The following is a 12286-nucleotide window of genomic DNA, read 5'->3' as shown; positions in this document are numbered from 1 at the left end:
AGGTGAGGGGCCGCCGAGGAGCAGGCCATCGTTCCTCTTTCTCTCTCTCTCTCTCGTGGTGGCGATGGTGGTGGTGGTGGTGGTGGTGGTGAAATAGAGAACGAATTTATTTGCAAAAGAACAGAGAGTGAGGAGGAGGGGGGGGGAACGGACGGCGGAACCCCAATCCCAAAAGCCCTTCTTTGTTCGCTCCCTTGTTTGGGCGTTACGGATGACCGACTATTATATGCTCTGCCTTCCTTGCGTTTGGGGGCGGTGCTGCCGAAACGAAGAAATATCGTGCGCCTCGCGTCAAGGAATTGTGGACGGCGTTACACTTGACCTGATNGAAACGAAGAAATATCGTGCGCCTCGCGTCAAGGAATTGTGGACGGCGTTACACTTGACCTGATATTGTGATTTTTTTTTTTTTACTTTTTTTTTTTTTGGGAATACATAAAATTTATTTGTGATTATTTGTAGCTGTAGCCTTACAAACAGCCCACATTTACAAATTTTATCACACAAAAATTTAACATTTTTTCAAATAAACTTGAATGCTCTATTTTGATTTCGAAATAAATTAGAGGCAATAAAAATTATCTCTCTTATTCTACCGAATACAGTAGAAAAAATATAAATAGATATTCCGATTAAATCAGTTTATTCTAAATAATTCTAGAATAACTCGATAAAAAATAATTTTACCTTTTTAAAAGAATAGAGCTACTCTCATATTATACTTAGGGCACGTTTAATATTATAGGATATTAAATAAGATTTTGATTGTTTAGTGAATTAAAAAAAAAAAATATCAAATCAACCACTACTGGTATCTCATCGAAAACGGCACTGTTTTACCGAGTACGAATTCGTTCAGAATTTATTCTAGCACTTTCGCCCTCTAACTAGTAGTAGTTTCTGCTCCTCCAGTTGAGCGGCGAGCGGGAAGCGGCAGCAGTCGCCATGTCCACCTCGTCGTCCTCCCGCGTCCTCCTCGGGCGCCTGCCCCTCCTCTTCTGCCGCCGACGCCTATCCACAGCAGCGGCGGCAGCCGCAGCACCAGCCTCGGCCTCGGCCTCGGCCTCTGAGGGGGAGGGGAAGAAGGAGGAGGAGGTGGGTGGCGGCGGCGGCGGCGGCGTGATATCGATGAAGGGCGTGCGGATATCGGGGCGGCCGCTGTACCTGGACATGCAGGCGACGACCCCCGTGGACCCGCGCGTGCTGGACGCCATGCTGCCCTTCTACCTGTCGCGCTTCGGCAACCCCCACTCCCGCACCCACCTCTACGGCTGGGAGTCCGACGCCGCCGTGGAGGCCGCCCGCGCCCAGGTGGCCGCCCTCATCGGCGCCGACCCCAAGGAGGTGTTCTTCACCTCGGGTGCCACCGAGTCCAACAACATCTCCGTGAAGGGCCTCATGCGCTTCCACCGCGACAGGAAGCGGCACGTGGTGACCACCCAGACGGAGCACAAGTGCGTGCTCGACTCCTGCCGCTGGCTCCAGCAGGAGGGCTTCGAGGTCACCTACCTGCCCGTCCGCCCCGACGGCCTCGTCGACCTGGACGCCCTCGCCGCCGCCATCCGCCCCGACACCGGCCTCGTCTCTGTCATGGCCGTCAACAACGAGATCGGCGTCGTCCAGCCTCTCGAGGACATCGGCTGCATCTGCCGGGACAAGGGCGTCCCCTTCCACACCGACGCCGCCCAGGCCCTCGGCAAGATTCCCATCGACGTCGCCCGCATGGGCGTCGCCCTCATGTCCCTCAGCGGCCACAAGATCTACGGGCCCAAGGGCGTCGGCGCCCTCTACCTCCGCCGCCGCCCCCGCGTCCGCGTCGAGCCCCAGATGAGCGGCGGCGGCCAGGAGCGCGGCATCCGCAGCGGCACCGTCCCCACCCCGCTCGCCGTCGGCATGGGCGCCGCCTGCGAGATCGCCGCCCGGGAGATGGACTACGACAACCGCCGCATCGCCGCCCTCCAGGCCAGGCTCCTCGAGGGGATCCGCTCCCGGGTCGACGACGTCGTGGTGAACGGCAGCGTCGAGCACCGCTACCCGGGGAACCTGAACCTCTCCTTCGCCTACGTGGAGGGGGAGAGCCTCCTGATGGGCCTCAAGGAGGTGGCCGTGTCGAGCGGGAGCGCCTGCACCAGCGCCAGCCTCGAGCCCTCCTACGTGCTGCGGGCGCTGGGGGTGGACGAGGACATGGCCCACACCTCTATCCGCTTCGGCATCGGCAGGTTCACCACCGAGGCCGAGATCGACCGCGCCGTCGAGCTCACCGTCCAGCAGGTGCGGAAGCTTCGGGAGATGAGCCCCCTCTACGAGATGGCTAAGGCAGGGATCGACCTCAAGAGCATCCAGTGGGCTCAGCACTGAGATCGACGCCGCGGTATCTGCAGACTCCGTTAAGGTTGTTGCTTGTTATTAAGGAAGGGCGGCGGCGGCAGCAAAAGCATCACAAATTCGTTCGAAGAGAAGTACATGTAAGATGAGGTAACCGACCTTGCTTGATAGATAGTACCCTCTTTCGCTTGTAAATCCGCTCTTCTCCGGCCTGTTTTCGTGCGCAATCACACTGTATAAATCTTGAAATAATAGAGTGGTCAAGGATGCATCCACTCCTACTACCGTAGCAGTACGTGCAGAATTTTCTCTCTTTGGCTTGGGGAGACTGGAAAATAAACAGTTTCACTTAGTAGAATTAGAGAACTCATAAGTTAAAGAGGTTTGCCGCTTGATCTTCATTGTGAATTGTGCTAGTTTTTGTTTGTTAATCTATATATCGTGTATTTTGATGTACTAGCTTGCTTGTTTTGGTTTTTCTTATGTTGTGGCATCTTTCTCAATTTGTTCCCGCTTCTAGAAAGTGTGTCAGTATGACATTGGTTTTTATACCTGATAACATCTTCCTTTACTGCTATAATTTTGTGTTTGTTATCTTGCACTTTTGTTTATTTGAGGTCAGTAAGTTCTATTGTAATTCTTCAGAGAAGTCGTTTTGAATATTGCAGTGTATTTTCTGCTCGGTTATGCTTTTATGCTTTTGTTAACAGTTCTTCTGCTTAATATGTGGCCTCAGCAAAATGATTTCTTCGTTACCAGAGTAAATATCAATTCATCAATATTGCACAGTTTACTCGTTTCTTTGTCTGGTTTGTTGTGTTTAGTCTGATTAAGGTTCGTGAAATCTATGTTATTAATCATTTCAGAGTAACTTGGGAAGTTGAGGGACTGGGGTCTTAGGTGGAAAAGTTCTTTCCCTTGGATAATTCTGAATGGGCATTTGTTGTTTTCTTTCCAGCAGAAGATTTTGATTTTCTTCTTGCTGGTTTAGGAACTTTTGGGGCTTTGAATAGAAAAAATGAGAAGTAACTGATAGGATTGATACTTCCATCGTTTAGATTTTGAGCTGAAGCTGAGGTCTGTTGTTAAGCGTGTTGTTATGGGAATTTGAAGGAAAATCGGTGCAAAGTTCAAACAATTGACTACAGTTTGATGGTTGACTACTTGTAAAGGTTTCCAAAGGTTTTTACAAAGTGGTATGCCGAGATTCCGCACTTTTGTTTTCTCGGTGGATGTAAGCTATCAAGTACCAAGCTAAGGTGTATATTCTATCTCTAAGTATGGAAATAGTCATACAAAGTGATTTGTTTTAGTCAGAAGAATCTGTTTGGGAGCCTTTTTTTTTGGCAGTGGGATCGGGTACCAGTCCTAATGAATTTCTCAGGTGTTTGGGCTCTTGAGTATGGTCAGAGAGGTTGTGGAAGGGCTCTATCCATTGCGGAAGAGGGTGAATCATGGGAGGAGGAGGAGGAAGCATGAAGAGAGGGAGTGGGAGAGGGAGTGGCAGAAGACAAGGAGGTTGCAGTAGCGGTCAAGAAAGCGTTGCCATCAGCATGGCATTGAAACTCGAGTCCTGGGACTAGTAGCTATCAGATATAATTAATGTAAAACTAGGCATGCAATCAAGTTAACCTGAAAATTACTTAAAAGTCAACTTGACTCAGCTTCAGACGGTTCAAATTGTTTGTATGGGTGTTTGTACGATGAATTGGTAGTGATTAAAAGAGGATTTTATAAATGAAACCAATATTGACAGAGTTAATTTTGCTGCTGACAGAGTAAAATAACCTGAATTTTGGCAAGATGCATTGTATTGGCCATGAATAAAACCAGCTCTGTTATTAGGGTCGTTTTACCTATGAGCCTAAAGAGCGTTTTGTGGGGCTTTACAACAGTTGTAGATTTTTTAAATTTTACCGCTGGGATCTGAAATGGATCACCAGGTCTAATAATGTTGTGGCTGATTTTAATGATGTTGATATTTATAGAAGGAACCTAGAAAATTGAAGATTTTAGACATAGTGCTAAAAATGGGTACATAGTGCTAAAAATGGGTACGACTCTCCGACTATAGATATAGAGTGAAAACTTGATGAATGATTGTGGAGCTGAATACAAAAACTCTTTTGAGTATGAACATGGAACTTAAAGTGTTTTATTTTTTTATTAGTATTGAGTAGATTTAGGTCTAGATTTCAGCTTAGATTGACTCCATTGAAGTTTGGATTGATTTTTGAACTTATGGGGTCTTTTTGGATGAATTTTGGTCGTCCATGTGATATATAGATTTCATTAAGACTAATATAGAACACTTGATGAAATGTTGGATTTTTATGGGGAAAGAAGGGAAAAGAATTGTAGGCTACTTTGCGGGCTAGAGTCTAAGTTTCGAAGGGAGTAACTAACAGAGATGATGGCCGCTATTGTAAGCGCCTCCAGCCTCACCAACCCATGCAACAGTTTTAGTCCCTGCTGCTTTTAATATTCCCTGCAGGTTGCTGAATGTACTGGCTTCACCATCAAGATACGAAGGATCAAGAATTTTGTCGATCAGGTGATCATCAACACCTAAGAAAGATTGCCAAATTTGATAAGTTACATGACCTTACTTTTGATCTTCATTGAGCACAATTAATGTTAGGTTTTTGTTACAATACCTGGACCAAGATTGTAGATGTGGTGGGTGATTACATCCAATGAGCTTGGTTTTGTTTTAGTAATAAACTCACTGAACCAGCCTGCGTCAAAGAAGCCGCCTGGTGCTATAACCAATGGCTTAGCAGGGAAGCCTTGATAAATGTCGTCAATTATTGACCTGGTGCTATAACCAATGGCTTAGCAGGGAAGCCTTGATAAATGTCGTCAATTATTGATTTGAGGGCAATCGCATCTGCAGCATACTGATCTGCACCAACTCGAGCACCGACTCCATTTCCACTAAGTTCATTTCCTGCCAAGCAAAGAGGACGAAGGTCCCATTTGAGTTGGGTTCTGGAACACCGTCTCTAAATTGCAAAGCAGTACTAGGCTGATTGGCAAATGAGAAGTCAGCAACATTTGCTGTGTGTGAAAGCTGAAATGAGCTTCTAATCCAGCGAGCTCTGAAGCTGCTTCTTTTGCTGCAGCTTGAAGCTACTGGAGGCAAATGGAAAGTCAGGAACATCTGCTGCGTGTGAAAGCTGAAATGAGCTTCTTATAAGCCCGCAAGCTCCAATTTGAAGCTCCTGCTTTTCCTGCAGCATGAAGCTACTGGAGGCAAATTAATGAGAAACACATTAGTGCCTTCCCAAAAAGCTAGCTCTACTCGACAACACTTCTGCAAAAGCCAAGCTCAGAGGCCCCAACTTTCAATTGGAACCATGTAATCTTATTATCGGACTGCTAATCTGGGGACTACATGATATAGAAAAAGATCGAGGTTCAGCGAATTAGGACTTAACTTCGCGCAGATGAGGTGAAAATTAAAAACATTTTCTTTGTTCAACATCTCTATGTTGCTAGTTCTATAGAGTAGCATTTAGTAATATCCACAGTTCTTGACACAGAAATAGACATCGAAGCCCCAAGAATCTTACCAAGCTCCCAACCATGGATTGTGTAACCTCTGTTGACTGTATATCGAATAAAAGATGCAGCATTGGAGTAGTTCCAAGGTCCTCCTAATGAACCGTCCGGCATAGGAACCCTTCCGTTGAGTGCATTCAACCTGAAAATGATTAGGGCCCTGCAGTTTAGATGCCGCAGTTTTGTTCAAGCTCCATAACAAGAAAAAAGTGTTACGTATTGTAATATACTTAAAGTGGAAGTAGAAAGAATATTTCTCTTAGATTTATCTTGTAGATTATTCTTAAAACATATTTTTGCCGTATTTAGTTAAACACGTGTATGATCCAGCAAAGAAAAATACCCTGCTTTCCTAAAGAAGTCGTTGAGTTCATCCCATCTCTTCAAAGATAAGCAGCCCCCGGAAAACCCAAATATCTCCGAATCATTCTTGACGAACGGAGTGCAATTTTGTCGAGGGTCTCCAGTGTCGTAAATGAGTAAATGACCTTATCTTGCAATGTGCCCCCTAGGCGAAGCTTCAATGGAGAAAATTCTAGAAACAACATCGAATGAGAGAACAAGAAATACCCAAAAAAAAAAAAAAAAGAGAGAAAAGAAGAAGAAGAATTAAGACTCCGTGTTCAAACAAATTGGACAAAAATCATATAATTGGAATATGAGGAAACTTTCTTACCTTTGATCGCATTCAATAGAATAGGGTTGGAAAGAATCTGCACGAAAGAAAAGATGAAACACCTGTGTCAATCACATAGTTTTAATTCATCTTTGCTGCACAACTCTGAAAACAACCTTTTCAATCTAAATTAAGAACCGAACAGGAACAAACAAAATTACCAACAACAAGATAAAAACTTTTATTTGTTCTTTACTGTAAAGAGATCTAACTTAGAATGAAGTTACCCAAAATGGCAAATTTAATGCAGATGGATATGGGCTTTTGCATGATTAATATTATGGCAGCAGTTTCATAATCCATGACAGCAGTTTCTAAGTTCTAAGCTTCCTCTGCACTATACATCCCAGAACTAAAACTAACAATAGCACAATTAAGCAATCAAACTTAAGGGCATATTTTTGTTAAACCGAAAGTGGAAGGTGTTGAAGGGGGGTGAAGTTGTTTTTGGACTCTAGATGCCCAATTGTGTTGTTCCGTTTACTCCACTTTTTCCGAAACGCCATAACTGACTTCACCTAGGTGGTGGCGAAGTCAATTATGAAAGAGAAATAAATAAAAAAAAACAAAAAATTAACAGTAAATCGCACATTTGGTCCTCAAACTATGAGGCGGGTGACACTTCGGTACTCAAATTTTAATTTGTTTTAATTTTTAGCTCGAACTTTCAGAATTTGTTGCAAGTCAATCTACTTTAGTTGACACAGCGCTGACGCAAAACTGATGTGACATCCAAATTATTGGCGCATTATCAATTAAAACAATGTTACGACACTTCTATATTAAAAATACATCAATATTTAGTCGACTAAATTGGATTATAGTATTTGATTACAACAATTCAAAAAGTTCATGCTAGAAACTGCAATAAATTAAAATTTGAGGATCAAAGTGTCAACCACCTCATAGTTTGAGGACCGAACGTGCAGTTTATCCAAAAATTAACTACTGTAAAAAAAATATATATATATATTTACTACTCTCTTTTTGTGCTGGTGTAAAAAATTTTAGTAACCCCGTGAGTTCAACTAAAAAGTCATTTTCAACCCGAAAAACTATTGCGGGAAAACAAAAGGCTACAAATTAAGCTCCCCCTATCTCACAACAGAATCTCCATAATAAGCAGAGAAACAACAAAAAGAATTGGAGAGTCGAATAAAGAGATCTAATTACATGGACACAAACAATAGCAAAATGCATCAACTTTTTTAAACACCTTTAACCATAAAATAACACAACCAATGCATATAGCAAATTACCACCCAAAAACAAAAAATTTGGGCATCAAATTAATGGAAAACCCATGTAGAAAACCATTTTAAAAATTAAAAATTCCACTGTTGGAGCTCCCTTCATCTCACAGCAGAATCTCCAAAAAAAAGAAAACAAAAATATAGAGAGAAAAAGGGGAAAGTTTAAAAATGGAGATCCATGCCAGAAACTGTTTATAGATCACTTTCATTTTCTACGGGGGGGCAAGCACAATGAGAGAAGGGCCAGATGCAGCTAACTCTTGAGAGCCTATCGAATCATCCAGCCATCTAATCCACCTACTAGTTCAACAAAGTTTGGAACTTTACCCTCCTCTTGACGCTACCAAATCTGTCGTAGCCTATAGCAATCTTACTGTGTACCAATTTGATAGCCAGATCAGCATTTCCTGCTTTTCTAAGGGCATTAATCATAAACGTCCTAACCCTACCAGGCACCTCACGGCCTTTCTCCACAATTCCATCAGCCAACCTGCAGGCATGCTCGAACCTGCCGGCCTTGCACAACACATTGATCATATCCTCGTAAGCCGTCTCAGGAACAACCCCCATNGATTAATATTATGGCAGCAGTTTCATAATCCATGACAGCAGTTTCTAAGTTCTAAGCTTCCTCTGCACTATACATCCCAGAACTAAAACTAACAAAAGCACAATTAAGCAATCAAACTTAAGGGCATATTTTTTTTAAACCAAAAGTGGAAGGTGGTGAAGGGGGGTGAAGTTGTTTTCGGACTCTAGATGCCCAATTGTGTTGCTCCGTTCACCGTAAATTATATTTGCCTGTAACTTCACTTTTTCCGAAACTCCATAACGGACTTCACCTAGGTGGTGGCGAAGTCAATTATGAAAGAGAAATAAGTTAAAAAAAATAAAAATTAATAGTAAATCGCACATTTGGTCCTCAAACTATGAGGCGGGTGACACTTCGGTACTTAAATTTTAATTTGTTGTAATTTTTAGCTCGAACTTTTAGAATTTGTTGTAAGCCAATCTATTTTAGTTGGCTAAATATTGACACATCCCTGACGCAAAACGGATGTGACATTTAAATTATTGGCGCATTATCAATTAAAACAATGTTACGACACTTCTATATTAAAAATACATCAATATTTAGTCGACTAAATTGGATTATAGTATTTGATTACAATAATTCAAAAAGTTCTTACTAGAAACTGTAATAAATTAAAATTTTAGGACCAAAGTGTCAACCACCTCATAGTTTGAGGACCGAACGTGCAGTTTATCCAAAAATTAACTACTGTAAAAAAAAATAATAATAAATTTACTACTCTCTTTTTGTGCTGGTGTAAAAAATTTTAGTAACCCCGTGAGTTCAACTAAAAAGTCATTTTCTACCTGAAAAACTATTGCGGGAAAACAAAAGGCTACAAATTAAGCTCCCCCTATCTCACAACAGAACCTCCATAATAAGCAGAGAAACAACAAAAAGAATTGGAGAGTCGAATAAAGAGATCTAATTACATGGACACAAACAATAGCAAAATGCATCAACTTTTTTAAACACCTTTAACCATGAAAAAACACAACCAACGCATATAGCAAATTACCACCCAAAAACAACAAATTTGGGCATCAAATTAATGGAAAACCCATGTAGAAAACCATTTTAAAAATTAAAAAATCCACTGTTGGAGCTCCCTTCATCTCACAGCAGAATCTCCAAAAAAAAAGAAAACAAAAATATAGAGAGAAAAAGGAGAAAGTTTAAAAATGCAGATCCATGCCAGAAACTGTTTGTAGATCACTTTCATTTTCTACGGGGCAAGCACAATGAGAGAAGGGCCAGATGCAGTTAACTCTTGAGAGCCTATCGAATCATCTAGCCATGTAATCCACCTACTAGTTCAACAAAGTTTGGAACTTTACCCTCCTCTTGATGCTACCAAATCTGTCGTAGCCTATAGCAATCTTGCTGTGTACCAATTTGATAGCCAGATCAGCATTTCCTGCTTTTCTAAGGGCATTAATCATAAACGTCCTAACCCTACCAGGCACCTCACGGCCTTTCTCCACAATTCCATCAGCCAACCTGCAGGCATGCTCAAACCTGCCGGCCTTGCACAACACATTGATCATATCCTCGTAAGCCGTCTCAGGAACAACCCCCATCGGTGCTAGTTCATCCAAAATCTTACACGCCCTGTTGAACTTTCCCGAAAGGCAGAGGCCCGTAGAAAGGACTCTAAAGGAAGCAGTTGTGGGAGCAATTCCCTTATCGATCATCACGCCCCATAGCTTCAGCGCCTCCTCATTCTTGTGTCTTTTGAACATTCCCTCGATAAGTATCGTATACGTGTAGACGGTCTGATGACAACCCTCACCATCCATTCTCTTGAACAGAGCACACGCATCGTCAACCCGTCCAGCCTTTACGAGCGCGTTCAGGAGGGCATTGTAGCAATGCGAATCCGGCACGAAACCCTTCTCTACCATCTCATGAAACAGCTTTTCCGCCCGGTCCGCCGATCCAGCTTTCCCAAAGCCATCGATGAGGCTAGAATAAAAGATAGTGTTCACCGGAACACCTTTCTCCGAGCAGAACCTAAACCATTCCATCGCCTCGCTCACCTTCCCGGACTTGCACAAGCAGTTGATGAGCACACTATAGGTGACCGCGTCGGGCTCGAGCCCGGCATCCTTCATTCGGCGGAAAAGAGACATCGCCTGCTCCTCAGCACCACACTTTGCGAACGAGTCGATGAGAGCAGTATAAATGGCGACGTTGGCCCCGCAGCCTCTGCCGAGCATTCTCTCGAGCACGGCAGACGCCTCGAAAGGCTTCCCTTCCTTGCACAGAGCGGCGATGACGAGGGTGCAGGCATGGGGAGGGATCTCCAACCCCTTCTCCTCCATCTCCCGATAGAGCGAAAGGCATCGGAGAAAGGCGCCGTCCCCATAGTGGGACTGGATAAGAGTGAGGTACGTGATCTTATCGGGGGCGGACGACGCATTTTCGGCACCCTCCTTTTGCATTTGGCCGAACAGGTTGAGGGCATCCTGGGTTCTGCCCGCCTTGCAGTAGCCCTTGATCAGAATGTTGCGGGAGACGACGTCTGGGCGGGCTTTTGCGTCGGGCTGCTCCATGACACGGAAGACCTTCTCGGCAGAGTCGACGAAGCCGGAGTTCACCAAGCCATCCATGAGGCAGTTGTAGGTGAGGAGGGAGGGTTCGATCCCAATCTCCTTCGTCCGGCGCCAGACGCACAGTAGCTCCTCGACCAAGCCTAGGGCGCCGAGGCTCTGGATCAGGGACGCGGAAGCACAAGGAGTGAGCAGCGAGAGGAGATCCTCTCGACTCAGCATCTCCGCCACCAGCTCACGGACACGATCACTAGCCGATTGGCCGGGGGGAGAGGAGGCGAAGGCATGAAGGAGGGAGACGTAAGAATCAAGGAGATGCTGCTGCTGCTGCTGCTGCTGCTGGTGGTGGTGGAGCCAATTTTTGGAGGATGCCCAGCGGAAGAAGCAGAGGGCGGAGCCCGGGCGGCGGCGGATGTCGGGGGAGCGGAGGACGTGGGAGACGAAGGCGGGGGAGAGGCGGAGGAGGAAGGTGCGGCACAAGTCATCGAGTTGGGACTCAAGCGAGGGGGAGGGAGAGGGAGAGGGAGAGGGGGATTGGAGGACGAGGCCGACGATTCGAGCAAGCCATGGGGACGGGGAGCGCCGCCGCAGCTGCTCCTGCTCATCGCCATTTGCCCTGCCTGGAGAGGCAGAGGGGTAGCGGTGGGGTGCGAGGTCGGAGAGGTCGACGAAGGGCTCTACCCATTCCGGAGGAGGGTGAAGCAGAGGCTGGGTGGAGGAAGAAGACGAATAGAGGGAGGGAGTTGCAGAAGAAGGACGGGATGAGAAGGACGAGGCGGTTGAAGTTATAGCCAGGGATCTGCGCCATTGACATACCATTGCAACTCTCTTGAGCTCTCTGTGGAACCAGAATTTTGGCACGTTGCACGATAGCCAACCTATGAATTGTGAGACCTGCCCTGTTATTAATTTGTTGGGCCTCCCGGCCTGGCCCGGATTTGGCCGGGCTGCAGCACGGCACAGTTCAGCCCGGCTCAAACTTCAGCACCATGCTGGGGCCTCTCTACTTGGTCCCGATGGCCCAGCGAGCGAAACGGACGTAGGCCGTGCGGAGCCGAGAAGAAGCTCGTGGACCAGCAAGTCACGGCCTGCTTAGGCCGTGCCAGCCAGGCCAACACGGCCAGAACCCCCAGGTCCAAGGTCTGAGCTTGTGGGGAGAAGGTTAAACAATTTTAGTCCATTGGACTAAAAATCCTCTCTATTTTTTAAAAAAAATAATAAAAGTTTATATATTTTTCAAAAAATTACATATTTATTATTTTATAATTATTTTAATAAATTTTAAATTTTCTAATCAAAATATCAATTTAAATAGAAATAATTTATTGTTTATATTTTACAT

The 12286-nt window shown here is 44.9% G+C and overlaps 2 protein-coding genes across 2 annotated transcripts; one reads left to right on the top strand and one right to left on the bottom strand.

The window, feature by feature from the left end:
• LOC109724728 (cysteine desulfurase, mitochondrial-like) lies at window positions 878-2781 on the top strand. Its single transcript, XM_020253652.1, has one exon. It carries the CDS (start codon window positions 946-948, stop codon window positions 2356-2358), a length of 1413 nt encoding a protein of 470 aa, XP_020109241.1. The 5' UTR covers window positions 878-945; the 3' UTR covers window positions 2359-2781.
• LOC109724727 (pentatricopeptide repeat-containing protein At1g03560, mitochondrial-like) lies at window positions 2966-12160 on the bottom strand. Its single transcript, XM_020253651.1, is given in 9 exon segments — window positions 2966-4893; window positions 4983-5081; window positions 5141-5275; window positions 5901-6049; window positions 6233-6363; window positions 6366-6424; window positions 6566-6602; window positions 8146-8382; window positions 9967-12160. Coding segments are annotated over 9 exon segments (2811 nt in total). The 5' UTR covers window positions 11764-12160; the 3' UTR covers window positions 2966-4726.

The sequence above is a fragment of the Ananas comosus genome, linkage group 19, assembly GCF_001540865.1.
Source record: "Ananas comosus cultivar F153 linkage group 19, ASM154086v1, whole genome shotgun sequence".
Classification (NCBI taxonomy): domain Eukaryota; kingdom Viridiplantae; phylum Streptophyta; class Magnoliopsida; order Poales; family Bromeliaceae; genus Ananas; species Ananas comosus.
This window is presented reverse-complemented; position numbering and strand designations above follow the sequence as displayed.

Coding starts and splice junctions, on each gene's coding strand:
- LOC109724728 (XM_020253652.1), top strand. CDS start 946: ATGTCCACCTCGTCGTCCTCCCGCGTCCTCCTCGGGCGCCTGCCCCTC.